Raw genomic sequence first — 26,353 nt, 5'->3', positions numbered from 1 at the left:
CCTCCAGCTGGTGCCCTATCAGAGAGGCGCGCGGATGGTCATTGGAGTTGAGACCCGGTGTGCCGTCCTTTTAACAATCTTTGCCGAGTGATGATAAAAGGGAAAGGGAGGCGGGGAAACATCTTATCTCTTTTGTACTTGGCTGCCGAGGGCAGAATACCGATTGGCTGCCTCGGCTGCGGTCACGGGATTGCAAGCCCTAAAAGACGGGGGTGATCCACTGCTTGAGTTGGGGTATATAATAAAAGGGTTGGAACGATGACCCGTCATTGATGAATTCTCATTGGACTACGTTCAAGCCAACCAACATGCATCTTCCCGAATCCCAGAGGCGCTTTATGGATAGTGTGCAGGTTGCACTCCGCAAGTATGATGCACAGCTAAAAGAGATCAATCACAAGGCAAGCTACCAATTATCAAGATCGGGGCATACATTAGTTGACCTTCACAGATCTGGTCCAACCCAGAGTTGGCATACGCTGAGCATAGTGCCCACGACCACATTTGCGAGCTCTTTGACTCTCTGAAGTCAGATGGGTATAAAGTTCGCCGGCATGCCTATGGACTGGATACAGCTCTAGAGGTTGAGTATACCCATGGCAGCGGCGGGCGCACTATCGCGTTTAATGCGGAATATGATGCTCTCCCAGGCATCGGACATGCCTGCGGCCACAATCTGATCGCAACTAGCTCAATCGCAGCGTTCATTGCAACGTGTGAAGCAATGAAGGCTAACACCCAGCCCTCTGACGTACCAGGATTTACTGTGCGTCTGCTTGGCACTCCAGCTGAAGAGTCTGGTGGTGGAAAAGTCCGTATGTTGGACAATGGGGCCTACAAAAATGTAGACGCATGTCTTATGGTCCATCCCGTTCCAATAGCGCCGGGCAACCCGGAACTTTTCAGCATGGCTACTGTGATAGAGGGTGGATTCCTTGCCAACGACAAAGTTAAGGTGACATTCACGGGCAAACCTGCACATGCCGCTGCCGCTCCTTGGGAAGGTATCAATGCACTGGATGCTGTGGTGGCCGCGTATGTCAACATATCTCTTCTTCGACAACAAATCCTGCCGACGCAGAAAATACACGGTGTGATTGTTAATGGCGGTGATCGACCAAACATTATTCCTATGTCCGCCACAGTCGATTATTATATTCGATCACCAACCTTGAAGACCTTGAAGCCTCTGACAGAAAAGGTACTCAAATGCTTTGAAGCGGCTGCGACAGCGACGGGATGCAAGCTTGAATTCGACTGGTATGTCTCTACTCTTAACATTTGCCTACCCTTTCACAAGTCACTAATTCAGCCCTAGGGGTATCTCGTATAATGACCTGAAGACGAATCTCCCCATCTGCGAGAGCTATGTCTCGGCAATGCGAGCAATGGGTCACCATACCTTGCTTGATAATTCCGGACAAAAGAGCGCGCTAGCTGGAGCTTCTACCGACATGGGTATGTAACAATCATTCCGTAAGGTCGACAAGGTTAACTAACGTAAATATACAGGCAATGTATCCTATGCGGTGCCTGGCTTCCATGGCATTTTTACCATTCCAGCCGAAGGAGTCAATCACACACCTCAATTTACTAGCGGTGCTGGATCACCTGAGGGGTTTCAGCGGTGCATTTCCTGCGCTGCGGGTATGGCCATAGTTGCTTGTCAGTTCCTAGTTGATGATCAATTTGCCGAGGAAGTCAAAAAAGATTTCCAAAGGGAGTAAAGGGCCAGATAAATAGGAAGGAGAGCACGTAGTAATTCACGCGAGCATATCAATTTGGAAATATAGAGAACCTTTTTTAACCCGAATTCTCGGTATCGCAGTGGGCCACATAAGCAGTCATTCTAATTCAAGAATCTCCCCCGCTCGTGTTATCTGGAGAATCTAACCTAAATTCTGCTTGAACCCAATCACATTCTGCGCATGCCCAGCTCAGGCCCAGCCAAGATCCTGCCAATATCTCCTCCACAACCGTAACCCTCCAAAGGTTCACTAGCCTTGCCGATGCAGCCAATAGCGGAGAAGCTGAAGGTGGCCTCTGTTAGTGCCGTTATCAGGGACCTGATCTAGAGAAGCTCTATCAAGAACCCCCTAACAACACACTCCTTGCTGAGATAAGATGACTCTCAAGCGATTTATGTATAAATAGCTGTCTTCAGGCTTCATTCTAAGACATAAGGAAGTCAGCAGTTCTTGACACCTCTGTAACCATGGCAAAAGTCTATGACAAGAAGGAAGCACGCGACGCAAACCATGAAGTTGATGAGCAGAGCTTCGGTAATGAAGCACTTGGCCAGCTCCAATCGTCCACATCTTACTCAAGTGAAGACGAGAAGAGACTGGTTCGAAAGATAGATTTCAGGTGGGCTCTTCAATTGGGTGGCCATTTGCAGAGGATAAATCCTAACTACCATTTACAATATAGAGTCCTTCCAATAATGTTAATTGCCTATATGATGGCATTTCTGGACAAACAGGCTCTGAGCTACACCTCTCTCATGGGAATTATTGATGATCTCCATCTAGTGGGTTCGGAATACAGTTGGGCTGGTAGCATGTTTTACTTTGGATACCTCTTTTTTTCGTGAGCCATCTGCGGCCATATCGTTATCAAAAAGGGCCAGCTGACGGGATTTCTACAGGTACCCAGCGTCATTGTTGATGGTCAAATTTCCTTTGGGGAAATATCTGGCGGTCAACTTGTTGGTTTTTCCATCTTTATGCACCTGCCATCCTGCTGACCATAACCTAGCATCCTCTGGTCTATCATTCTTGCTTGCCATGCAGCCACCACCAATTTTTCTACGCTTATGGCGGTCCGATTTTTCCTCGGGTGTACAGAGGCCAGTCTGTCTCCGGGTTTCTCACTGCTTACGTCCCTCTGGTATCGAACATCTGAGCAACCATTGCGCCATGGGGTTTGGTTTTGTGGTAATTCAATCTCGCTCATTTTTGGCAACCTTATCGCAGTTGGTATTTGGCAGATCCATGGTAGCTTGGCGCCATGGAAGGTGAGCGCACCAAAGAGGTTCATTTGAATTCAACACGCCTTCTAATGCTATCTTTAGTGGTTGTTCATTATCTTCGGGGTCGTCACTTTCTTCTTTGGGCTTGTTATGTTATTCTTCTTGCCTAATTCGCCCACCGATGCCAAATTTCTGACAGAGAAAGAGCGACTTATCGCGACAGAAAGATTGAAGGCCAACAAGACAGGATACAAGAATACTCATGTCGAACGTGCCCAGATTAAGGAAGCTTTCAAAGATGTCAAGACATGGTTACTTGCAATTCTCATCCTCGGGTTAGATATCCCGAATGGAGGATATACTACGGTAAGCTCAGATCCAATCTTTTTAATGGGCACGTGTTGATGACTTTGCAGTTCAATGGATTGGTATTGGAAGGATTCGGTTTCTCCATTTTCCACACGCTATTACTAGGCATTCCAGGTGGATTTATAGTATTTCTATTTGTTTTGGCTGGGTAAGTACTCCCTCACGTTTGTCGTACATTTGACTAACTTTATTAGGGGTATCCTTACATCCAAAGTGCGCCAAATTCGATGTATTGTCATTGTTATAATGACCATTATAAGGTATGCGGAGACTTTTGGACTACAGGGCACAAACAAACTAATTCTTGCTTAAGTATAATCGGTACTGTCCTTGTCTTCGTTACAACCTCGAAAGGCTCGCGCTACGTCGGTCTAATTCTCATGGGTGTCTATTCTGCCTCAATGCCAATATCCATGTCGATGATCAGCTCCAACGTTGGCGGATTCACAAAGCGCGCTACAGTCAGTGCTATCTACTTCATCATGTACTGTGCAGGCAATATTATTGGACCGCAGCTATTTTTCTCGTGGCAAGCGCCCAAATACCAGGTGAGTCCTGCAAAATCCAGGCCCAAGTCTAGGCGTGTTCAGATAAACACTAATATTGGAAAATACAGAGTGGATTTTTGGCCATTCTAGTGTGTCTTGCCGTTTGTGTTGTCGACGGTCTTGCATTGCTATGGTATCTTCGTTGGGAGAACCGAAGGCGGGATCGCATGGAAATCGAGACCGAATCACCTGGCGAGAAACACGCCGACATTGAGCCCAACAGCGGCCTGGCGGACATCACTGATTTTGAGAACCTGCGATTCCGGTACGTTTATTAGGCTTTACGGTGGGTGATATATAGGTGGTTGGTATGTCCCGAATCTGTGGTGTTTAGGTTAAGCAGAAGCAACATAGTTTGTAATGCCACATCTTACCACAATTCGTTGGAAATTTAGCATTCCACAGAAGCTTGGAATTTAGTTCGCCGATGGGCTCAAAGAATTCTTTCGTATTGGAATTCACTCACATTCCTCACATCCAACAAGAAATAGAAAACACTTTCAAGATGCCATAGGATAATAGTAACTTTAGCAATAAATGATTTCGATACAAAATGAGACAATGGCTGTTCAGCGTCATCCTGCTCAGTGTGGCTGCCTTTCCGGTCCACGCGGCATTCTGTCGGTGCCAACCCGATCAACCTTGCTGGCCAAGCGGTAGCGACTGGGCCTCGCTCAACTCTTCAATTGAAGGGAACTTAGTCGCAGTGAAGCCATTTGCATCTCCCTGCCATGACCCCAATTTCAGTGCGGCCGAGTGTGCTATCCATCAACAAGAGACACACAACTCATCATTTCGATCTTTGCAACCAGGTTCCGTCTCACAACAATATCCCACTTCTAATCGTTGGCTAATCTGTTATACTTAGGTGCTCTTCAGTGGGAAAACTGGGAAGCATGGCCAGCCAAAGGAGAGGAATGCTACATGGAAACGTCCCGGTCAACACACTGCTCCCAGGGCCGCATTTCGTTGTTCTCTGCTGAAGTACAGACGACTCAGCATATCCAGGCGGCGGTAAAGTTTGCCGCACAACACAATCTCAAGCTAGCCATCAAAAACACTGGGCACGACTTTCTCGGCCGTTCATCCGCTCCACATTCGCTGCAGATTCTCACCAACCAACTGAGAAACATCTCCGTCTATGACAGCTTTGTTCCCTCCGTTCCTTCTCATATACGGGCGCCAAAAGGGGCGAAGGCCGTTACGCTTGGCGCTGGAGTCCAGCTGCGCGAGATGTATGAATATCTGGGCACGCAGGGATTGATGGTTGTTGGGGGCTCATCGAATACCGTTGGCGCAGCTGGAGGGTATATACAAGGCGGGGGCCATTCTATCATGGGCTGGCTTCATGGTATGGCCAGTGATAATGCCCTTGAGTTTCAGGTTGTAATTGCAGATGTAAGTACCCAATCTCTGGTTATGTTTATTATTGCTGAGAATTCTGCCAGGGCACACTTGTTTTTGCCAATGCGTATCAAAACACCGATCTATTCTTTGCTTTGCGAGGAGGCGGCGGTGGTTCATTCGGGGTTGTGGTCAGCGTGACCGTGAATGCATACCCGGATTACCCAGTGCTCTTTACATCGACCAATTACACCTTGAGTAAAGCAAATGGTCCATTCTGGAATGGTGTCCAAGCATTCCATAATCACCTGGTAGAGCTCAACGACCACGGTGGCAGTGGATACTATCTAATGGCACCGCAAAGTCCGGTTACAGAAAGCCAAACGGAGGCATCAGCCGTACTCTTTATGTTTTTCGTCAACCAAACCGACATGAGCGTTGTTGATCCGCTCTTCTCTCCGCTAATTTCGGATCTGACGAACGTAACCGGTATTGAACCTTCATACAATACCTACGCCTTTCCGTCCATGTCGAACATGTACACTACTATCCTCACGGGCAATGACACGACAGGTACAATGATCCGCTTCGGCTCGCAGTTGGTGTCTCGGTCTTTATTTGAGACTGGTTCCTCTCAAAGGCTTACCAACGCCATGGAAAGGCTCGGAATGGGTTCTGGTGAATATCTCCTCGGGGTGGCTCTTGCCGGAGGCAAAGTAGCCGAAAACAGAGTTATGGAAACTGCACTTAACCCTGCCTGGAGAGAAACACTTGTCCATATGGTTTTTATGCGGACATTAAGCCCAAATATGTCTTTTGCTGAGCAAGAGGCTATAGCGGCCAATGTTACAGATGGAGTATCACACCTTAAAGCAGTTGAGTCGGGCAGAATGGGGGCGTATCTGAATGAAGCAGATGCCGATGAGCCTAACTTCCAGCAGTCTTTTTGGGGATCTAACTATCCTCGTCTACGGGCAATCAAAGCGGAGAGAGATCCACGCGATCTCTTTATAGTTCGAAAGGGCGTTGGTAGTGAGAACTGGGATGATAGTGGATTATGCCGTATCCACTAGACTGGGACAATACGTTGTTGAGGCGAGATGATCACGGGGGTCGCGCAAAAGGGGACAGGTACGGAGTGTTAGATACAGCCCACGAAAGCAAGGAAGAAAATTTCGCTTTGGTTTACCGTCACCAATATTACAGAAATTAAAGCTCAATCCTATTCAACAGCTACATTTTATTTCAGTTGCACCTTCAGTCCTTTGAAAGCCTCTGCATTCTCCTTGATCGCCACCTCAACAGGCAATCTCTCCATACTACTCGCCCCAAAGAAGCCATGCACCCCCACGGTGCGCGATAAAACAAACTCGGCATCTGCAGGCCGCGCAATAGGCCCGCCATGACAGAGCACCAGAATATCCGGGTTAACACGAACAGCAGCATCGCGAATGCCTTGGACAAATGGGACACATTCTTCCAACGTCTTGCCGCTGCGTGCACCAATGGCACCAGAGGTAGTCAAGCCCGCGTGCGCAACTATAATATCTGCGCCCGCGCGAGCCATCTGCACGGCATCGTCCGGTCCAAAGACGTACGGAGTCGTGACTAGACCGAGTCTGTGTGCGGTGGCGATCATCTCTACCTCGCGGTCGTAGCCCATTCCTGTCTCTTCGAGATTCTGTCGGAACTGGCCATCAATCAAGCCAACGGTTGGGAAATTCTGCACGCCAACAAACCCTAGCTTCTGGAGCTCGGGCAGAAAGTGTGCCATTGAGCGGAATGGATCTGTGCCGCACACGCCGGCCAACACGGGTGTGTTCTCTACTACAGGGAGAACTTCGCTGGCCTTTCACAGGTCGGTTTTAGCACAGTGGAATGAAATTGGGACGCAATGAAAAAAGACTGGCGCACCATTTCCACAACTACCTGATTCGCATCTGAGTATGGCATCAGGCCGGCCAGTGACCCACGGCCGGCCATACGGAATCGGCCCGAGTTATATATTAGGATCAGGTCGGCACCGCCTTGCTCGACTGCTTTGGCTGATAGTCCAATACCTGTGAGAGAACGTGAGTCGCTGCGGAATGCAAATCAAATATGGATATGAAACCTACCAGCGCCGGCTCCAACGATGATCGAGCCATCGGCGACAGTCTTGCGCAGTCTATTGAGCACTTCCTCACGGTTTGATGGGCGAGGCATTTCTCTATGATATTGCCTTGGAGGGTGTCGAGATTCAAAGTAAGTACGTCGTGCCCCAACTGACCCCTCACTTCCCCCCTCGCTGCCCCACGAATTACCTCATTGCGCCAGAGTTGCTCTGGATGTACCACAAACAGACTGAGTGTAACACAGCAGCATACTTGAACTCATCTCTCCTGCTTAAGTCGATGAGATCATCAGCGCCTTAGACAGAAGCCGCCAAAAATAAATCCAACAACAATGGCGACAGTCCTCCTCCTAGGAACATGCGACACTAAACTCAGCGAGCTGCTCTACACGAAGACGCAAATCGAGTCGCATGGCACCTGCACCGCGCTAATCATGGACATCGGACGCAACAACACCTCCCACCCAGATATCAGCATCACACAGTCTGACCTACTCGGCTCGGAAACCAATCTATCCAATCTCGATCGCGCAGAATACATCAGCGCACTTGCTCCACACGCCACAGCCCAGACATCCAATCTCTTGAACAAAAACCGCATACATGCAATCCTGGCCATCGGCGGCTCCTGCGGTACCGGACTAGCGACGACTGTTATGCGCGACGCGCTGCCAGTGGGGTTTCCCAAGCTAATGGTCTCGACCATGGCGTCAGGTGACGTTGCGCCGTATATAGGCGAGACGGATATCGCGATGATGTACAGCGTTGTCGATATCGCAGGACGCAACCGCGTGCTGGACCGGGTGCTTGCCAATGCTGCTGGAGCGATTGCCGGGATGGCTAGCACTTACTATTCCTCCCAATCAGATGGCAAAGAAAAGGCAGAGGAGAACGAGGACGGAAACGGCTGCAGGATAGCTATCTCCATGTTCGGAGTCACGACTCCGGCGGCGATGCGCGCGCAGCAGTACTTCCAAGAGCGTCTTCCAGGGTGCGAAGTGTACATCTTCCACGCGACGGGGTCGGGCGGTCGAGCTATGGAGCGACTTATTCGCGAGGGTCATATCGACGCCGTGCTGGACCTGACTACGACGGAGATGGCGGATGAGGTTGTGGGCGGAGTGCTTAACGCCGGACCGGAGAGGCTATGCGCTGCGACAGAAAGGGATATTCCGAGAGTGATCAGTGTGGGAGCTTGCGATATGGTGAACTTTGGTAGTCTGGAGACGGTTCCGAGAAGGTTTCAGAGGGGTGGTGATGATGGTAGCGAGGACGGGCTGAAGAGGCTGTTCCATGAGCATAATCCTACAGTGACGCTCATGCGGACGACGGGGCAGGAATGTGCTGCTATTGCGCGGCGGATTGGATATAATATTCGGGGTGCCGGAGGACGGAAGTGCACAGTGGTTCTTCCCACTGGGGGTGTTAGTATGCTTGATGCACCGGGGCAGCCATTTTGGGATCCTGAGGCGGATAAGATTCTCTTCGACATGTTGGAGGAGCAGGCGAAAGCCGCAGGCATTCCTGTGGTGCGAGACCCGAGGCATATCAATGATACCGAGTTTGCACAAGCAGTGGCGGAAGACTTGGTACGGTTGATCCAAGGGAAGCTCAACGAGGAGACGGGCGTGGTCTACAGATAGGAAATATAATGGTGTGGACAGCTTGATTAGAATGTAAAACTACTCACTACATAGCCACACCACGGCCTGCAGCCAGACCAAGGTATCACGAAAAAATCCTATCCCGTTAGTGTTGAATGCAAGACCCATTTCCCAGGTCAACCCACGCCGTAAACCCAATAGAAACACACACCCACACATCTCTTCCCCCAGTGGAAAAACAACCACATTTTAATGCCGTTGAAGGACAAACCACTTTTCGAGTTCTAAGTTGATAGAGAACCCTTTAATGCCAATCGTAACATCGTCGAATCATGTTGAAAGTCTATATTCCCAAGAAAAGAAATACTTGTGGAGAGAAGGAAATCCGCTTAGTAGCGGTAGATCTCGCTCTTGTAAGGACCGCTGACATCCAGGCTGAGGTATTCGGCCTGGACGGGGGTCAGGGTGGTCAGCTTGGCGTTGACGTGGTCCAAGTGGCAGCGGGCGACCTGCTCGTCCAGGGCCTTGGGCAGCACGTAGACGCCAACGGGCTTCTTGCCGGAGGTGCCGAACTCGACGTACTTCTTGCCGAAGGCGACGTCCTCGGCCTTGTACAGGGCGATCTGAGCCAGGACCTGGTTCGAGAACGAGCACGACATGACGAACGAGGAGTGACCGGTGGCACAGCCCAGGTTGACGAGACGGCCCTCGGCCAGCAGGATGATGTGCTTGCCGTTCAGGAGGTAGCGGTCCACCTGGGGCTTGATGTTCTGCACGGACTGGGCGTTGGCCTTGAGCCAGGCAACGTCGATCTCAATGTCGAAGTGACCAATGTTGCAAACGATGGCGTCGTTGCGCATGGCCTCGAAGTGACGGCCGACCAGGATGTCACGGCAGCCGGTGGTGGTGACGAAGATCTGACCGGCGGGGGCAGCCTCCTCCATGGTGGTGACCTGGTAGCCCTGGACGGCGGCCTGGAGGGCGTTGATGGGGTCGACCTCGGTGACAATGACGCGGGCACCCATGCTGGAAAGAGCCTGAGCGCAGCCCTTGCCGACATCACCGTAACCGGCAACAACGGCGATCTTACCGGCGATCATGACATCGGTAGCACGCTTGATACCGTCGATGAGGGACTCACGGCAGCCGTACAGGTTGTCGAACTTGGACTTGGTGACACAGTCGTTGACGTTGATGGAGGGCACGCGCAGCTTGCCCTCCTTCAGCATGCGGTACAGGTGGTGAACACCGGTGGTGGTCTCCTCGGAGACACCGTAGCAGTCGTTGAGCATGTCGGGGTACTTGGTGTGGACGAGCGAGGTCAGGTCACCACCGTCGTCGAGGATGAGGTTGAGCTTCTTGCCATCCTTGAAGGCGCTCAGCTGCTGGTCCAGGCACCACTGGTACTCCTCCTCGGTCTCACCCTTCCAGGCGAAGCTGCAGAAATAAGTTAGATGAGAATTGATGATAATAACACGTGTGGGCTTACACAGGGACACCGGCGGCAGCGATGGCGGCGGCGGCGTGGTCCTGGGTGGAGAAGATGTTGCACGAGGTCCAGGTGACCTCAGCACCGAGGTGAGTCAGGGTCTCGATGAGAACAGCAGTCTGGATGGCTGGACAGAAGAGTCAGATGTGATTTCATGTCTTGTTGGAAGGCGTTCCAACGTACTCATGTGCAGGCAACCGGCGATGCGGGCACCCTTCAGAGGCTGGTCGGCACCGTACTTCTCGCGGATGGCCATCAGACCGGGCATCTCAACCTCGGAGAGCTCAATCTCGCGGCGGCCAAAGGCAGCGAGCGACTGTAGGACGATGGCAATTAGCAATTGAGGCAGGGGGACCTACTAGGACGGAGGGGCACATACGATGTCAGCGACCTTGAACTTCTGGGCGGGGGCAGCCATGATGAATGTGTGTGATGAAGAAGAGACTGGAAAGGTAGTCAGTAATGGAAAATGCGACAGCGCCTAAGAAGGAGTTGACTGACTAGGGGAGTGATGGAATAGGAGGGAGGATGAGAAGGAAAAACAAGAAGGAAAGGGGAGAAGGTGGGGTGTTAAAAGTCTCCTCTCTCTCGACTGCGGTTACCTAAGGGACAGTAAGGGGTACTTCGTGATACTTGCTGCACGGGTAACTTAGGGTGATAAAGCAGGTACCTCAATGTACTCCCGTAGATCAGCCCACTCCTGGCTGGCGGGGCAGAGGAGTGGCGGCTGAATCAGCCAGTTATCGGCAACGCGGTTGATTGTGGCTGCCGAGGGACCTTGCATGTACATACGACTATCTGTCCAAGGTACTCGTTAATACTTAATTCAATTGGTGAAAGGCAGTCATAATTCATCACCCATCCATGTTGCAACTAGAAAGAAAAGACAAATTCCCGGAAAAAGAAGTCAACTCGCTGCATAACCCAAGGTCCATCCCATCCATCATTTCCAACGCAAAGACCGTAAAATCAGAGAACCACCGTGGCTGATCATAATAGACGTACTCTCGTATCAATAGGATATCTGAGCCGTGGACTGAGCTCCGAAGGGATTCCCATCACGATAGTTCAGCCCGTTGCTCGAGCCATGGGCCGACTCGATCTCATCGGGCCAGCGGTAGCGTCGAGATGGAATAGCGCCCTGGCTGCGTGAACGACGCACCTCCCGCTTTCGCGCACGCTCAGCACACTTCTCCCGGAATTCCTTGGTTTCCTTGCGCTTCTCATGAACCTCCTTCCACTCCCCGTAGGCACCCTTAATACCGAGGGCGGCAAGACCAATACCAAGGGCGTCGGTAGCATTCGCCTTCATTCTGCGCTTGCGCGCCTCCTCCGCCGTGATCTCGCCCGATTCCAGCTGCTCCCTGCGTTTCTTCCGTTTATCATACCGATTGTAGACCGAATGCGCGGCATGGATGGTGGCCACGCTCGCCAGCCCGGACGTCAGCAGCATATCCCGCTTCAACTTCTTGCGCTTCTCCCTTTCATCTGAACTGTCGCCGAGGTCAGAACAACTATCCGAGCTAGACGCATTCCCTCCGCGTGCCATGCCCCTCCCGCCTTCTTCATCGTATGGCGCGCTGGTGGGTGCGTAGGGGGATGGGTTTGTGCCGCCCAAAGAACGAACTCGACCTACATCTCGTGATCCCCTGCTCCGTCTCGAATCCCTGCCGTAGTCGCTGTCTCCATCGGAATCGGAATATGAATCTCGTGCGCTGCGCCTGCTGCGCCGCTCCCGGTGACGATCGTTGTCGCGCTCTGCTCCCGCTGCTCCCCCAAGTCCCAAGGCGGCTATGCCTTTTTCGATGTAGTCGGAGACACTCTTGCTACGCCTATGTGATCCACGCTTGCCATCGTCACTGTCACTGTCGTCGTCTTGTCGGCCGCGGGCTCGTGACCGAGATCGAGAAACATGGTCATAGATCTGTTTGCCTGCGGCAGCCAAAGCACCACTGGCAGCCAGGCCCTTGAGCCCGCTGGACGAACGATCGCGACGGCCGCCGTCACGGCCACGGGATCGCGAGCGTGAACCGTTCACGAGCCGGTTGGCCGCGAGGCCTGTCAGGGTGGACTCGATAATATGGCGTGTTCCATGTTTATTTGGGTCTTTATCGACGATGCCATCGGTACCACCGGCCGTGACAGCGGCGGTGAGGATACGCTTTCCTTTGGCTCCTTTCCAGTCACCTGGCTCTTTGCGCTGGCGGAAGGCTTCGATGGCACCGGCGGTCAGCGCGGCTTGAGCAGCCTGGGCAATGCGCTGTTGGCTTTTGCCACGGTTTCCACGGCCTCGGTCCCGACTGCGAGAGCGGGACGACGAAGAATAGGATCGGCCGCGCCGGTGGGAATGGGAATACGAGCGCCTTCGCCCACGATCACGGTCACGGTCACGGTCTCCACGACTACCAACGGCAGCACCAAGGCCTAGGGCACCGAGAGCTTGCTCACCGAGGGACTTTCGGCGCCTGTGACGGGGCGGCGAGCGACTGGGTGACGAAGGGGGGAGTATCTAGAGCGACGACCTGGACGGGTGTTAGGGAAGATCGATTCATATGGTACATCATTCAAAACATACGTCGATCATCATTATCCCTGGTCCTCCGGGGACGGGAGCGATAGTATGCAGCATCGGAATAGGGATCCGAAGCGCCAACCGACGACGCCCGGGGTACACGCTCGTAGACGGGTCGCCTGGGGCGGCGGGAGGTGTAGCCACCACGCTCGTAGGCATACTCTTCGCCGGGGGGAAAGTCGCGCTGCACTTCCTCGATGGAGTCATCACTCCCAAGACGGGGGTAGACTGCCCTCTCGTGCCGCGAAGAATAGCCTCGGGGCTCGTCGTAGGGATCAGCGTAGCTCATCGGGCGGGGGGCGCGGCGGTCGCGCGGGGTGTAGTTGCGGTCGTCGTAGTAGTACGCCATAATGGCGAGGGAGGCAGGAAGCCAAAAAGACAGGGATGAGGTGTCGACAATAAGGGTGATCTTCTACCGTCACCGGGGACAAAGTTGATGGAAGAAGGAAAGAAGAAAGAAAGAAAGAGGAGACGGTGAGGTGAGGCAGCAGTCAGACGAAAGTGAGGCGGGGCAGGTGGCGTCACGAGCAGGGAAAAAAAGTGGCCTCAGCCACGAAATAGACAAGGTTGGGGCCTTGTGTGGCTGGAGAGGTGATAAAAATAATAATAGTAATAGTAATGATGGACAGTCGGTCTATGGTCTAGGCAAAAGATATAGTCTTGTCACGGTGGATGACGTTGGGAACACAAACACACCGACGTCATCCTGCAGTGCGAAGGAGCAGGGAAATCGGGTCCAATTTAGTAAGGATTTTAAAAAGCACATCGATGTAACTACACCGTCTTTTAGCCGTAGGAGTGCATAGGGCAGATTAAAATGTACCAGAAGCTACATACAAAAGGTACTTGGTGATAAACACTCGTTCCATGGGTCTCGGGTGCCTGGACCCAAACTTTTATTCGCCGCGTGGAAGTCCTCTATCTATATACAGTACAGGCATACATCAAAGGCAATGGCCCCAAAAAAAATACGGGATAACATAACGATGTAGGTGGGTGGGTCCCTCCGTCGGAGTCGTCACGATCCGGAGGTGGCCCTACGGGAGGATGGCGTGGCCGGGGCAATTCGAGAAGCCCGTAACGGGGGTATTTTCCGCGTAGCTCTGCACAGCAGGGATCATTGCGGGGAGCAGTGGCAGATATTCATATATTCCACTCACTGAATGGAAGAATTGAGACAGACAGTTGTTTGTTGCTATCTCTCTTCAAGACGGGGGTTACGGGCCGAGTGTTGGTCGAGGCAGGGTCCCCGTCTCCGTGGATTGACTGATGCTACTCACGGTGCTGGCGGTACGTTGGTGTGAAGACGACTGGATCCCCCATCGCCCCGACTCGGGCTCCGACGCCGAGCGCATCTCGTCCGAGTGCGTGTTGCGGTGGGTGCGGATATGCTGCTTCATGTTGTCCTTGCGAGTGAAAGCCTTGTTACAGATCGGGCAATGCACGCTCTTCTCGCCAGTGTGCTTCTTGCCATGTCGTGCGGCGTGGCCCGAGGTTGTAAATGTAGCTGTGCAGCCATGACTGGCGGCGTACGGGCATGGGTATTTGTTCTTTCGACCGGTGGTGTCTCGAGTCCCGCTCGGGGTTTGTGAAGAAGATGATGATGCTGTTGCTTCTGAAGGGGGCTCCGCACGGGTCTCAGGCGGCGTCCGGGCGGGTGCTGGTCCTCGTGACGGAAACCGGTACCGGTCCCGTCGCAGGTCCTGCCTGGCGTACGGGTGAAAGGCGGATGATGATGATGGCTGGCTGGTGAAGTAGTCGTAGGCGACGGATGAGCCGTCTGAGGAGCCCGGAGAGGTCGGCTGCGCGGCCTCCGTCACCGGGTCAAAGGGATGCCGAGTGGTACCTCCCGGTGACTCGGGCAATGCATGCGGCCGGGCGTGGAACGGTTCACTGGTGGGAGCAGGCTGTTGCTCCGGTTGGTACGAATGAGCGGATTGGGAGCTGGGGCTGCGGTTGAGTCTTGGAGCAGAGCGGACGGCAAACGACGGGTTATCATCGTTGTTCAGGATCGACACAATGCTCGTCCTGCCACTGGACATTTCCTCGACACCCCAATGTCCGATCACGGGGGGTGGAAGGCGATGCTACAAGGGAAGAAACGAGTCAGTTTGGGTTTGCTAGACTTCTGAGCCGGGTTCCGAGGACTGCTTCGATTGTGACTCGGCCGTCCACGATGCACGGCACAGCAGAGGGGAGGGACGGGGGGAGAAGAAAGAGAAAGAGAACCCAAGAGCTGTCTCTCTCGTCTGTCCGTTCCCCGAGAGACGCAGCGAACGCACCAGTGGTTCTCGAAAGATGTTTGTCCTTTGCGTCGTGTAACAAGTCGACAACATTAGACCCTCACTCGGCACTCGCCTGCAGACCTGACAGGAGCCCGAGGACTCGAACCCGTACCCCGTGTGTCTGGTTGTGAAGTGTTGCGGCTACCAGATGAAGATCTGCGCCGAGATCGATCCCCACCGGCAAATCCGAGACGGTGAGGGAGAAGAAGCGGGCGGCTGGTCCTAGGATGAATTTCGTGTGTCTTGGCCGGGACTTTGTCTGCCGGGATTTCTTTTCGACCCTTTTTTTGGGGGGGCACCTTCATCAATTGTGGGGAGCACAATCCTCAACGGCAGTTGCAAACTGGCCTGGGATAATTGCAGGGGTTCGAAAGTCCAACGCCGGTTGTTGAACCGCGCTGAGCGCCGGCAAGGGTCTTCCAGAGAAGTGCGGAAGCTCCCAGGGACGCAGTAGGATGAAACGGGTGGCCCTCTGCGCGTGTCCGGAGAGGAGAAGAGGTGGGTATGGATCTTCAGGCAACGGCCGATCCGGGATCAGATAAGAAGAAGAGGAATCAAATTATAGAATACAGAGCAAGAAGCAGAAGAAAGGAGGGCGGTAGTGATGGGAAAGAAGAAAGGAAGAGAGAAAGGAAGAGACGAAATTATGCAGTCAGGGCCGGCATGGCATCTGAGGTGTTAAGTACGAAGCCAGTCATATTTATCCTGGGATTCATAAGGAATACCCACACGACGAGCGGACAGCCTAGCTCAGGGTCTGGTCGTGTCTTGTCCGCGACCCCCAGAAGCTCTGGCCATCGATACCGAGCACGCTATCACGCTAGCCCTGAAGTGGGCCATCAGAAACTCTCACGGAATACGGAGAAAAACAAAAACGACAATCGAACGGACTCGTAAGGAGATCCTGCGTAGTCCCTCGCAGGGCCGAGATCCACTCGGACAGTAAGAGAGACCAAAAAAAAAAAAAAAAAAAAAAAAAGTAAAATAGGACCCCTAGAGCGTCCAGTTACCCACCCCTGGATAAATGACCTTTGTGCAGACCCGTTTAAATCCGTCTGTTCCGGCCCGCCCCATTCATGATGACCCTGCCTCGTCAGCATTAGTGATAAACGGTATTTTTGAAAACTAATTTGGGCCGGGAATTCCTCGTGTTCAGTGAGTGTGCAGACCTGTACAGATAGACGATGCTATGTCCAATGTTTTGCTCTCTCTCGATCCCTCGCTCCGACCTCCGGATCACCAAGGCGACTAGACTAGGGCTCGGCTGGCCCAAGCGACGATGCTCCACTTGTGGATTCACCAAGACCAGAAACCATATCGGCAGAACTACGGGAGAGAGTAATGTATGCCGACAGCCTTGGCTTTTTGTTTCCCATTAACCCATGGACCCTGAAAATAGGATTCTTCTTGCCTCTCTTATCAGCCCCCCTCCCAGCGGACAAGTCTTTAGCCCGAGGCAGTAGTTAGTAGTGTAAGCCTAAAAGAATCCTCTAGATTTGCCTTTCGGAAGAGACACGCCCGAGTCCAATCACAAGCTCAATCTGCAATAGCTCCGACCGTCGATGTTGAGTCTGGGGACATACGTAAGTGATGATGTTGTTGCGCTCGTCACTACGCCGGTTCGGGCACCGTCCCCCGGTCTTTCAGCGGTGGGGGCATTATTCGGAAATCCCGGCAGGGCGACTAACGGTCTCGGACAGTACATACATTAATCAATATTAATGCTGCATCATTGGCGACTATCCAGGAATGCAACTGTGATGGTTACATAGAATTCTCTCTTCGCGTCACAACGCTCGGGCCTGTATTCTGGAACGGGCATTCTGCTCCGAGCTTTTTGTTCGGTCGGAAGAAAAACAAGGAGGCCAAAAAAACCCATACGAACGAACACGGTACAGCCATACCCTGCCATACTGCGGCCACGCACACACAACGCCAGAGATAACTTTATCTCACCGGATCGCCCAGTTACATCTCCATCTCCTTTCCTGGTTAGTGTGTAGGGCTCGGTTCGTACTCGTACGCGTCCACATGGCCCGCCCCGCCCGAGACATACATACATAGTACATTGTAGCGCTCGCTTCGAGAGTCACGGATACTCCTCCGTCCAGCTAGGTAATGCAGCGACGCGTGATTGGACGATTGGACAGAAAAAGGAATCGCGGTGATGTGTTGGTGTTGTGCAAAATGCCAACGTTGCCCATTCAGCTTGTATGATAAGTTACTTCCACTGCATACCGGCGAACTGTCGATCCGCCAAGCTTCTGCACCTCGATCTCGAACACCAGCGGCATTTGGGCCAGGGCATACGTACGCAGTCCACGTACATACTTGGACTGACTAGTGCACTAGCACCCTATACACTAGCCCTAGCTGCCGCATGAGTCAGGCGGCTAGGATCAATTAATACACCTAAGGAGATAGTACAACAGGCCCTTGAAAAAGCAGCTCTCTGATAGACTTTGGCCCCCCTTTTTCCTGTCTTCGACAAAATAAATGAAAAAAACACTAGTGCTAACTCTGCCAAGATCTTCCTCTCCGTATGGGCTCCGTACCTTGGACACAGGGACTCGTGTCCCTGTCCCCTCCTTCTACTACGATCGGGCTAGCCCGCGCGAAGCCTAGTGCAACGGAGCCCGAGATGGAATTCGGGCTTTATCTGGCTGCACTCGCCACGCCTGCCCACGCGGCCTTGCTGCCCTTTGCGCCACATTGCGTCCTGGAAGCCGCCGGATTGCTTGGCGCCATGGAGAGTGGCTCTCCCAAGGCCCCCGCCCCCCTGTGAGCTGGCGCAAGAGGGCGCCATCGATCGATCACATTTGGACCCCAAGTGTATGTAGTACGGTATTAGGGATCTGTAGTCTACCCGTAGCTAGTAACTAGTACATCGCTGGAGGATGCTTATGACACGTGCACGCTATTAGGTGCTCTATATTTAGCAAGCAGCGGCAGTTGTAGTAGTAGTCGAGCCGATTCAATTTTTATGATTTTTGCACAGCAAGCATACACATTCTTCTCTACAGCTCAGCCACAGCAAACAGTCCGGGAGCCATCTGCAGGGAAATTCTCGGCCTCGGCACTTTGAGCACTGCCACCAGACAGTCGATCCGGCAGCTCCCTCCCCCTGCAGGGGTGGTGGGGACCGGGTCTGACTGGCCCATTGCAGATCTATACGCCGGACTTAGTGTAACCGGTATGCAAAACTTGCTGTATGTGCCCGGTACAGTTCGTATGCGGTATGCTTATTTCCCAGGTATTATTGAGGGAGTATGATAACTCCGACTCCTACGATGGGAACAGGGTGATGTATCTTGCACTGCACTGACGCGGCGACCGCGTAGCTGGTCAGGGCATAGTGAAAGGTCTCTGGGTGGCGTTCCGCCTGTACACGACAACAGGGCCTCGCCTTGATTTGCAGGCGGGCGGATCGACAGGCCCCATCATCTAGGTTGGCTGGCTGGCTGGCACGAGGATCAGATAATAGTCTGGTGTACGGAGCGGAGCATACGTACGTGCCACGAGGCACATGGGGCTGGTTGGATCCTGCTGGTGTGCTAGCTGACGAGCTAACTAATAACAAGACAAGTGGGTTCCTCCGTGGCCCGGAGTTATACTATTTGGAGAAACCATGTGGCTTAACTGAAAGGGACACATAACCTCCCTTCCTACTTTGCAGACATGTCAACATCTCACCACGCGGTGATGAAACGATCCGCAAGGTTGGTTGCCATTCCTAGCGAGACAGGTACAATAACAGTACGTACGTGCCAGCCTCTCTGTCCAAGACCACCGAACCATCAAATCAGGATACAGACCGAAACAATTGAGCGTAAAAAAGGCAAGAATGCCGCTGAGTGGAGCAAGTCCGCCGCCAGGGGCGCTGACGAGGCCGTATTCGTACTCTATCGATAGTTCCATGTGGCTTCTGTGGCGGCGTCAGGGACTAGTCCAGGCTAGGCCAAGCGATGGCTAAATAGAAATAGGTCGTAGGTCGCGATTGGACGCGCAGACTTAGCGGGCTGCGTAAGCGGGAGACGTCATGTCGGTGGTTTGGTTTGGTGTCTGGGTAGAAGTTATTTTCTCTTCCTTTTTGAGCTCTCTGTGAGAACTAGCTACTGTTTGTCTAGTCTACCACTACTGTGCTTTGTAGATGGTTTGTATTAGGTGGGCACCGGAGCTAATTTTGGGACGTTGGGCCCCTGCGTCTGACGTGGATATGTGGCTATCTCTGGTCTGTATCGGGCAGTGGAAGTCTAAAAACAGAGGGGAACACAGGTACCCGGAGCTGGACCTGTCGAATCGGGCGCTATGGATGCATTATGAAGTCAGAGAGACATCGTCTCCGACTGGCCGCCGTCAAACCCTTCCTCATCTTTTGCCTAACGGCGATTACATCTCATCGCATCACACTGGTTATGTAGGTAGCAGCACCGCTTGCAAATAGTTTACCCATTTCAGACGGATATGTACAGCACAGAATAGCGACGCGAACACGAACACGAACACGAGCGCACACCCGATGCAATCAGGGAGGCAGTCAGCAAAGCCGGACACGGTCACGGCGAGAACGGACATGGACAACGAAGGGAAAAAAGGAAAATGCTCGAGAGGACAGTGGTGTGGCAATTCTCGCTAATAATTCGCTCGCACACAGACATAATAACGATGGGAGACATGCTTACTTATGAACAAGCCAGAAACGATGGTGTACCAGCTCAGCACATGCGAAACCGGGACACCCTGCACGAATAAGGAAAGGAGAGGGAAGAGAGGAGGACACTTTTACACGAGAGGAATAGGATAGTTAGGGCGGAAGGGACAGCCGGTATCCCCGGAACGCCATGCAACTGGAGGTAAACGAGGGACCATCAACGTATGGTGGTAGGTATCTTGCAAGGCGGGAGAGAGGAAAAGGTCAAGAGATAGCACCTGTAGCATGGCGCTTTGGAAGTGATCATGGATAGAAAGCCTAGCGTTCGGCATGGAGGTTGAGCCAGCTCATGTCGGAATTGAGATTGTCACTCCGACCAGACACGGGCAGCTCGTCGATATCATCTGGTATTACGACGCTGGATTTGCGTCCAGAGGCCCTCGCCCTCTCTGTCGCCATGCCATTGCCTCGCGGTACGGTGCCGGGAAGAGTCTGAGTATCGTTGTAGAAGGTCGCGCTGTACTGGCTGCTAGGCGGGCGCCCGAGCCAACTCTGTTGACTGTTTGAGGTCCAGCCGTAAGCATCCTTCTCCTCGCCGTCCGAGTTCAGACTGATGGAGTCCGCGCTGGATATACGGGCCGACTGGCTTTCGGGAATCACGAGTCCACGACCGCGGTCTATTGAGGTGTGCTCGGTCGTCGGGCTACCGCTGACAACCCGACCTGTGTGCTGGTCGAGGAACCCGAGATTCAGAGGAGGCAAGGTTGACATGGGCCATTCACTGTTGCGATAGTCGGATTTCGTGTAGCCGGAAGAGCTGACCGTCGAGCGGTTTGAAGCGAGGTTAGTCGCGTTGTTGCCCTGGAAGTACTTGCTCCACCCCTCGTCCGTGCTCCGATTCCCAGGCTGATTTGGGGTTTCCTTCCCAGCTGCATCAGATGATGCGGTTAAACCTGTGTACACGCTGGGGGCACCCATACGGCTGGATGGAATTGTAGACAGAGGGCTGTTGTTGTCCTTGGCAGAAGCAGGAGACAGTCCATACCCGACACCAGTGCCGGGGGGCTTTAAAGTCTTCTCGCCGGTCCTGCCATACATGACTGATGAATCCCCCGACGTGCTAGCCAGGGGAACGGGGCTTTTAGCCATGGGAAACGCGCTTAGAGTCAAGGGTTCTATCCCTTGGTCTTGGAAGCTCAGGCGGTCCAGCTGGTGTTTGCCACTTCTTGACCCTCGACCCCCAGACTGTTCCTCTTGCGCTTGCTGGCGTTTCACGCGTCGCCGAAGTAGCAAAAGGAGGATGCCAAGAATCAAAGCAAATCCGAGGACACCGCCGAGAGTTGCACCGATGATTACGTTGGTCGAGACAGGGGATTCACTCGAAGGTGCAGCGACGGCGAGGGGCGAAGAAGTGTTGGTAGCCGTGGTTGAGGTTGTAGGTGATGAAGTCGACGTAGATGTTGTCATGGTGGTGGTCGTGTGCGTTGGCTTCAAAACATTTTGGTTGGAGTTGCCATTGAACATCGCGGCTGTGTTCACCCAACTGTTGGAGGATGTGTTGAAGATGGCTAATGTATTGTCGCCACTGCTACTCAAGATGGCCACCATCCCATTGTCGCCCTGAGCGAGCGAATAGTCTGAAAGGGTTGTCTTTGGAGCAAACTCGCCATTATATGGGTGATCGCTCAAGCTCCTCTTTTGGGACGCGTCCACCGGTGACGCGGGGCTTTCGGGCTTGCCACCAGCTGAGAGTAGGGCTAAGCTAGAAACAGGGTTGGTGGTATCACTCATATCAAACGACTCCAAGACCTTACTGCCATCGGAGTTGGATACAAGCGCACAGCGAGTCGAGCTGGCGATGGTCGACGGGAGGGTCACTTGGGAGTTTTCCCATTCCCAGGAGATGGCGTTGTAGAGGAAGACATCAGTGCTCGTATCTGCGATCAAGGCGATCTCGGAGTCACTCCATGTGAGAAGACTAGGCTGGTATGCTGCCGGCGCGTCACTGTTGACAGGAGCCTGGATCTGCTGCCCATCCACGGTCGAGACGATGTAGGTCTGAGCCGAGGCTCCCGTACCATCGCCCTGACCGCCTGCATAGACCAGGATTGAATTGGGTGACTCCATGTACGCCGCGTTGTGGCCAGTTCGGTTGTTCATCATTGTCGAGGGAGTTTGAAGTGTCTGCCACTTCTGGTCCTTGAAGGAAAACCGTTGCAAGCCGCTATACTGAGATGAAGCGCCAGAACCACCGATAACATAAAGTGCTTTGTCACTAGGATCCCTTTCGATGCCGGCCACTACACATGCGGCGCCGGACACACTATTCTGGGCTTTGGGTAGCTGCTGCCAGGTGCCGTTCTCTTCAAGCGAAATCGAGGCTAGTCTGTCGAAAGCAAATGCATACAACGTGTTGTCGTAGATCGCGGTGCAATGCCCGTCCAGGTTCATGTGAAGCTGAGGGGTCGACATATTGGATGATGTTGGGGGGGGAAAAAGGCGAGGAATAAACAAGAAAGAAGGCGGAAGGCCAGCCGTCAGAGGGAAAGATTCGGACCGAAGGTGTCGTACAAGATGAAAAGGTGACTGCCAGAGCACTATCTCATATCGAACAAAGCAGACGCAATCAAATCCCAAGGCCAGCGTTCAGCCAGGAACCGCGCGCCGGCGGCAAATTGATGTCGCGTGTGTTCACAATAGTCAAATGGCGTGTTGGATCGTCGGAGAAATCGTTCCAAGATCGCGTACTCTCAAACCCTAAAAACTCGGGAACAGATGACGACAAAAGATCGTCGAAAACCCAATCGCATAAAGACAGACGTGGGCGCAGGTCCAGACCAGTCGGAGTCAATAATCGTGGAATGAGGCGAAAGCGTCAAAGAGACGAATAGGGAAGAACGAACGGGGTTGGCCGGCACGAACGAAGCTGGATCGGGGGGTCAGTTCTCGAGACATCAGGGGGCCTAAGAGGGAGGGAAAGGGTGAGACACACGGAAAGACGAGGTGCACAGCACATGGAAGGAAGAAGTTGAGCAGTCACCCAGGGACTCAACAGCAACAAAAAAAGGACGAGGCGAAGGAAAAGGGAAAGGAGGAAGGGTGTGAGTGAAACACGAGGATTTGATTACGGGGGGAAGGAAAAGAGGAGGCGCCCTATTCCGTTAGGGGAGACTAGCCTGGACTTAGGACCCGAGCGGGAAAAATTGGGATTTCGTCATGGCCCCGATGCTTTAATGAGGATCGGATGGTCCTCTTTCGACTATTCTATCTTGGTTTGGCTATCAGCTGTTCTCTTACTCTGTCTTAGGGATCATTTGTCGTGCTATACACTCTGCTCGCTCTGTTGTTCTTGTTCCCCTGAAGCCCGTGTGGGGCGCCGAGGCGGACTTGTATAACAGGGGCCGACTAAGGGTTGAGATCAAACAGACTACATAACTAACTGCTCGGTAGGTTCGAACACAATTCATACTGCAGGACTGCAGTTGACCGTCCACCTGACCAACAAAAAACACCACTACATACAAGATACCAATCAACCAAGCAAGGAGCGAAACCCCCCTGCACCCAACATCATCTCGTACCCATGGTTCACTCCCTCGCTTGGCCCAAGCGTCCCGGCAAACCGGTTTACCAGAAACAAACACCAGGAGACCCTGAACAGAACTCATCAACTTCATCAGTAGCACTGATTTCTCCGCGTTGTAACCACACTCCAGGATTCGCCCCCAGTGTCTATCCCAACAGCCCTCGAATGACAGTCACTGACCGCCCTCGTGGGCCACAAGGATTCTAGCCTGCGCGTGGCTGTAACTGGCTGGACGCGGTCGGGATGCAGATCCTCTGCTACCCGACTTGCGGAGGGCCATACATCATCACATCGATACGGGCAGAGAGGGAGGGGCGTAGCACAGGCAGTAGTCGTAGCACCTCGTACAACTCTCCTACTTGAAGTCGGTCGGATTGCCAAGCGATGAGATGGAATGCGTGGCGGACGCAGGTACCAGATCGAGTCCGGAGCCACTGGCCGGCCGATCGACAAGGGCTCGACGGTCAGGTGATTTGGGCATCTACAGGCGGAGGTAGTGGTTGGGCAAGAAATATTATAGATAGATCGAGGGTATGAATCCACTAATGCACATAGAGTTGCCCTGTCCTCCCTAGGCCTGCCCCTTCTTCCACTGGTGCGCCTTCTGCAGCAGCCGCGACAGGTTGGCCGCTGACTGGTCGTCTGCCGGGAACACGTAGTCCATGTACTCCTCGTACCGGTCGTCCTCCAGCTTGCGCCGCTTCTTGACCCGCCGCGGCATCTGCTTCTCGATCTTGTCGATGTCCTCCGGGGATCCATGCGTGTTCTCGAACGACCGCCAGGCATTGAGCAGCTCCACGCGCTGTAAAACGAGGTTAGCATTGACCACACCACCAATTCTCGGAAGCACACATACCTCTTCCTTGAGCTCCTTGTCCTTGAACACCTTGTGGGCCCGCTCGAACACGGCCCGCGCCCGCCGCTTGGCTTCTTCACTGACCGGCCGTGCCTCTTCCTCTTCCTCTTCCTCCTCTTCTTCGTCGACGTTGATCTCGAACCGCGCATAGTTGATCCAGACCTTCACGTGGTCCGTCTTCTGGAGGAGACGCTCGTACAGTGCCCGCACGCGGTCATACTCGCCCTCGTACTCCTCAAAGTCAATGTAGGATTTCCAGACCAACTCCGGCATGTCAAGCGTGGCTTGCTCGATGCCCAGCTCGTAGATCGCCCTCGTTCGGTCTGTGTCGTCCAGGCCGCGTTCCAGCTCGGCAAATTGAATCCAGGACTGGCTGTTGGATGGATTCCATTCAATCTGCTTCTCGTACAGGGTTCGGCACCGCACGAACTCGAACAGTTGGCGCTCCAAGTCAATGTAACCGCGGAAGAGCTTGTCCTTTGGGCACATCCCGATGGCCTGGCCCAGGGTCTTCCGGGCAGCCTGCAGTTCCATCTGCCGGATCTCAAACTGCGCCTTCATGAGCCAAATTTTGGCGAATGTGAACTTCTTGTGCGGAATCAGCTTCAGGCATTCCTGGTAGATCTGCCGCGCGCGGTCCACATCCTTGGCTTCCATTTCCTCCCACGCGGCGTAAAAGATCCAGAGATAGATGTATCGGCGCCAGTGTCTCTTCTCCTGCGACGGAGGAATTTGCGCAATGGCCCGTTCGTACACGTCTCGCACCCTCTCTGGGTCGCCTGCTGTCTCCTCAAGTCGGGCAAAATCGAACCAGATATCGTAATTTCGGGGGTTCTCCTTCAGTTGTTCTTCGTACTGCACTCGGCGTTTGGACAGGATCACATCTTCGACACCTTCCCGATCACCGAACTGCTTCTCAAAGGTGGTATATGCCTTATGCAGGGTCATGGATTTGGACCTTGGCATTCGGTCCAGGGCGTATTTGTAGATCGCGCGTGCGCGTTCATATTCCTTGAGCTTGGCCTCGAACTTGGCGTATGCTATGAAGAGCTTCTCGTCCATGAAATCCTCGCCAAGCGTTTCGATCGCCACTCCATAGACCTCCCGAACCAGGTCGCTTGTCCCGTATTCTTCTTCAAACCGAGCCCATTTGATCCAATTCCGGGGTTCGGGGTGAACGATCGTGAAGCGTTGCAAAATCGCTCGCGCTCTGTCGAATTCATTGTAGCGCTTCTCCATCTTGATGTATGCGGCCCATGCGCCCTCCTCTGGCTCCCACGACATCCACCGCTCGAAAACCTGGCGGGTGCCAGGGATGTTGCCCAGCGTCTCCTCCATGTAGACATATTTGTACCAGAGCTTGTCCACACGCGGCAAGATCGTCACGGCGCGGTCGAAAAGGTTGCGGGCGTGGTTGATATTCCGAGTCTTCATTTCTGCCTCAATGTACCGGATCCACAGCACCACTGCGGTAGAGTCAACGTCCAGCGCGCGCTCAAAAATGGAACGCGCCCGACGGAATTCTTTCTGTTCCAGCTCCCAGGCCGCATAGCGCATCCAGTTATTCATATTAATGCGGTTGCGCTGCACATAGGCCTCGAATTCCTTTCGCTTCCGACCCTGGTACTCGTGTAGCTCTTCGAGATCCGCAAAGCGCTGTGTCGGGGCCTGTAGACCAGGCTCTTGCCGGTCGACAGCCTCCCGGAGCAACTGCTCCGCGGAGATCTGAACCGGCGCAGCGGCCTTGTTCTTGACCCGCGGAGGGCCACGAGACGCCTCCATGGTGATGGTGTCGAACGAAATGAGACCGGCTCGGGGTTCTTGGTGGCAGGGGATGAACGTTGGCTAGGCTGGGGAGTGTGGTGTGGACCTAACAACAAGAAGAAAACAACGGACTGAGAATTCCCCTGGTCTATTTGTCCCGAAACGCCGGCGTGGGCTGTTGCTGGGTGTAAATGAAAATAG

The 26,353-nt window shown here is 53.3% G+C and overlaps 11 protein-coding genes across 11 annotated transcripts; 5 read left to right on the top strand and 6 right to left on the bottom strand.

Moving 5' to 3' along the window:
• Positions 1-308: 308 nt before the first annotated feature.
• N7474_000730 (M20 family metallopeptidase) lies at positions 309-1,727 on the top strand (the record flags this gene model as incomplete). Its single annotated transcript, XM_057192145.1, has 4 exons — positions 309-401; positions 452-1,260; positions 1,319-1,458; positions 1,513-1,727. 4 exons carry the CDS (start codon positions 309-311, stop codon positions 1,725-1,727), a joined length of 1,257 nt encoding a protein of 418 aa, XP_057057098.1.
• Positions 1,728-3,741: 2,014 nt separating this feature from the next.
• N7474_000729 (uncharacterized protein) lies at positions 3,742-4,166 on the top strand (the record flags this gene model as incomplete). Its single annotated transcript, XM_057192144.1, has 2 exons — positions 3,742-3,888; positions 4,038-4,166. The coding sequence occupies 2 exons, from the start codon at positions 3,742-3,744 to the stop codon at positions 4,164-4,166; spliced, it is 276 nt and encodes a 91-aa protein (XP_057057097.1).
• Positions 4,167-4,812: 646 nt separating this feature from the next.
• Positions 4,813-6,305, top strand: N7474_000728 (FAD-dependent oxidoreductase; the record flags this gene model as incomplete). The annotated part of the gene is made up of 2 exons (XM_057192143.1): positions 4,813-5,286; positions 5,337-6,305. The coding sequence occupies 2 exons, from the start codon at positions 4,813-4,815 to the stop codon at positions 6,303-6,305; spliced, it is 1,443 nt and encodes a 480-aa protein (XP_057057096.1).
• A 167-nt stretch (positions 6,306-6,472) lies between these two features.
• N7474_000727 (TIM-barrel enzyme family protein) lies at positions 6,473-7,437 on the bottom strand (the record flags this gene model as incomplete). The annotated part of the gene is made up of 3 exons (XM_057192142.1): positions 6,473-7,081; positions 7,147-7,292; positions 7,350-7,437. The coding sequence occupies 3 exons, from the start codon at positions 7,435-7,437 to the stop codon at positions 6,473-6,475; spliced, it is 843 nt and encodes a 280-aa protein (XP_057057095.1).
• A 240-nt stretch (positions 7,438-7,677) lies between these two features.
• Positions 7,678-8,988, top strand: N7474_000726 (Tm-1-like ATP-binding domain-containing protein; the record flags this gene model as incomplete). The annotated part of the gene is made up of 1 exon (XM_057192141.1): positions 7,678-8,988. The coding sequence occupies one exon, from the start codon at positions 7,678-7,680 to the stop codon at positions 8,986-8,988; it is 1,311 nt and encodes a 436-aa protein (XP_057057094.1).
• Positions 8,989-9,338: 350 nt separating this feature from the next.
• Positions 9,339-10,856, bottom strand: N7474_000725 (adenosylhomocysteinase; the record flags this gene model as incomplete). The annotated part of the gene is made up of 4 exons (XM_057192140.1): positions 9,339-10,386; positions 10,439-10,565; positions 10,622-10,754; positions 10,818-10,856. The coding sequence occupies 4 exons, from the start codon at positions 10,854-10,856 to the stop codon at positions 9,339-9,341; spliced, it is 1,347 nt and encodes a 448-aa protein (XP_057057093.1).
• Positions 10,857-11,450: 594 nt separating this feature from the next.
• N7474_000724 (uncharacterized protein) lies at positions 11,451-13,422 on the bottom strand (the record flags this gene model as incomplete). Its single annotated transcript, XM_057192139.1, has 2 exons — positions 11,451-12,903; positions 13,010-13,422. Coding segments are annotated over 2 exons (1,866 nt in total), but the record flags the coding sequence as incomplete, so codon positions are not given.
• An 805-nt stretch (positions 13,423-14,227) lies between these two features.
• N7474_000723 (C2H2-type zinc finger protein) lies at positions 14,228-15,052 on the bottom strand (the record flags this gene model as incomplete). The annotated part of the gene is made up of 1 exon (XM_057192138.1): positions 14,228-15,052. One exon carries the CDS (start codon positions 15,050-15,052, stop codon positions 14,228-14,230), a length of 825 nt encoding a protein of 274 aa, XP_057057091.1.
• Positions 15,053-17,837: 2,785 nt separating this feature from the next.
• N7474_000722 (uncharacterized protein) lies at positions 17,838-18,080 on the top strand (the record flags this gene model as incomplete). Its single annotated transcript, XM_057192137.1, has 1 exon — positions 17,838-18,080. The coding sequence occupies one exon, from the start codon at positions 17,838-17,840 to the stop codon at positions 18,078-18,080; it is 243 nt and encodes an 80-aa protein (XP_057057090.1).
• A 2,184-nt stretch (positions 18,081-20,264) lies between these two features.
• Positions 20,265-22,418, bottom strand: N7474_000721 (uncharacterized protein; the record flags this gene model as incomplete). The annotated part of the gene is made up of 1 exon (XM_057192136.1): positions 20,265-22,418. The coding sequence occupies one exon, from the start codon at positions 22,416-22,418 to the stop codon at positions 20,265-20,267; it is 2,154 nt and encodes a 717-aa protein (XP_057057089.1).
• A 1,685-nt stretch (positions 22,419-24,103) lies between these two features.
• On the bottom strand, positions 24,104-26,170 carry clf1 (putative cell cycle control protein (Cwf4); the record flags this gene model as incomplete). Its single annotated transcript, XM_057192135.1, has 1 exon — positions 24,104-26,170. One exon carries the CDS (start codon positions 26,168-26,170, stop codon positions 24,104-24,106), a length of 2,067 nt encoding a protein of 688 aa, XP_057057088.1.
• Positions 26,171-26,353: the final 183 nt, after the last annotated feature.

The sequence above is a fragment of the Penicillium riverlandense genome (assembly GCF_028828495.1).
Source record: "Penicillium riverlandense strain IBT 135883 chromosome Unknown utg000001l_segment0_segment0, whole genome shotgun sequence".
NCBI lineage: Eukaryota > Fungi > Ascomycota > Eurotiomycetes > Eurotiales > Aspergillaceae > Penicillium > Penicillium riverlandense.
The sequence above is the reverse complement of the archived record's forward strand: the minus strand, read 5'-3'. Positions and strand labels throughout refer to the sequence as shown.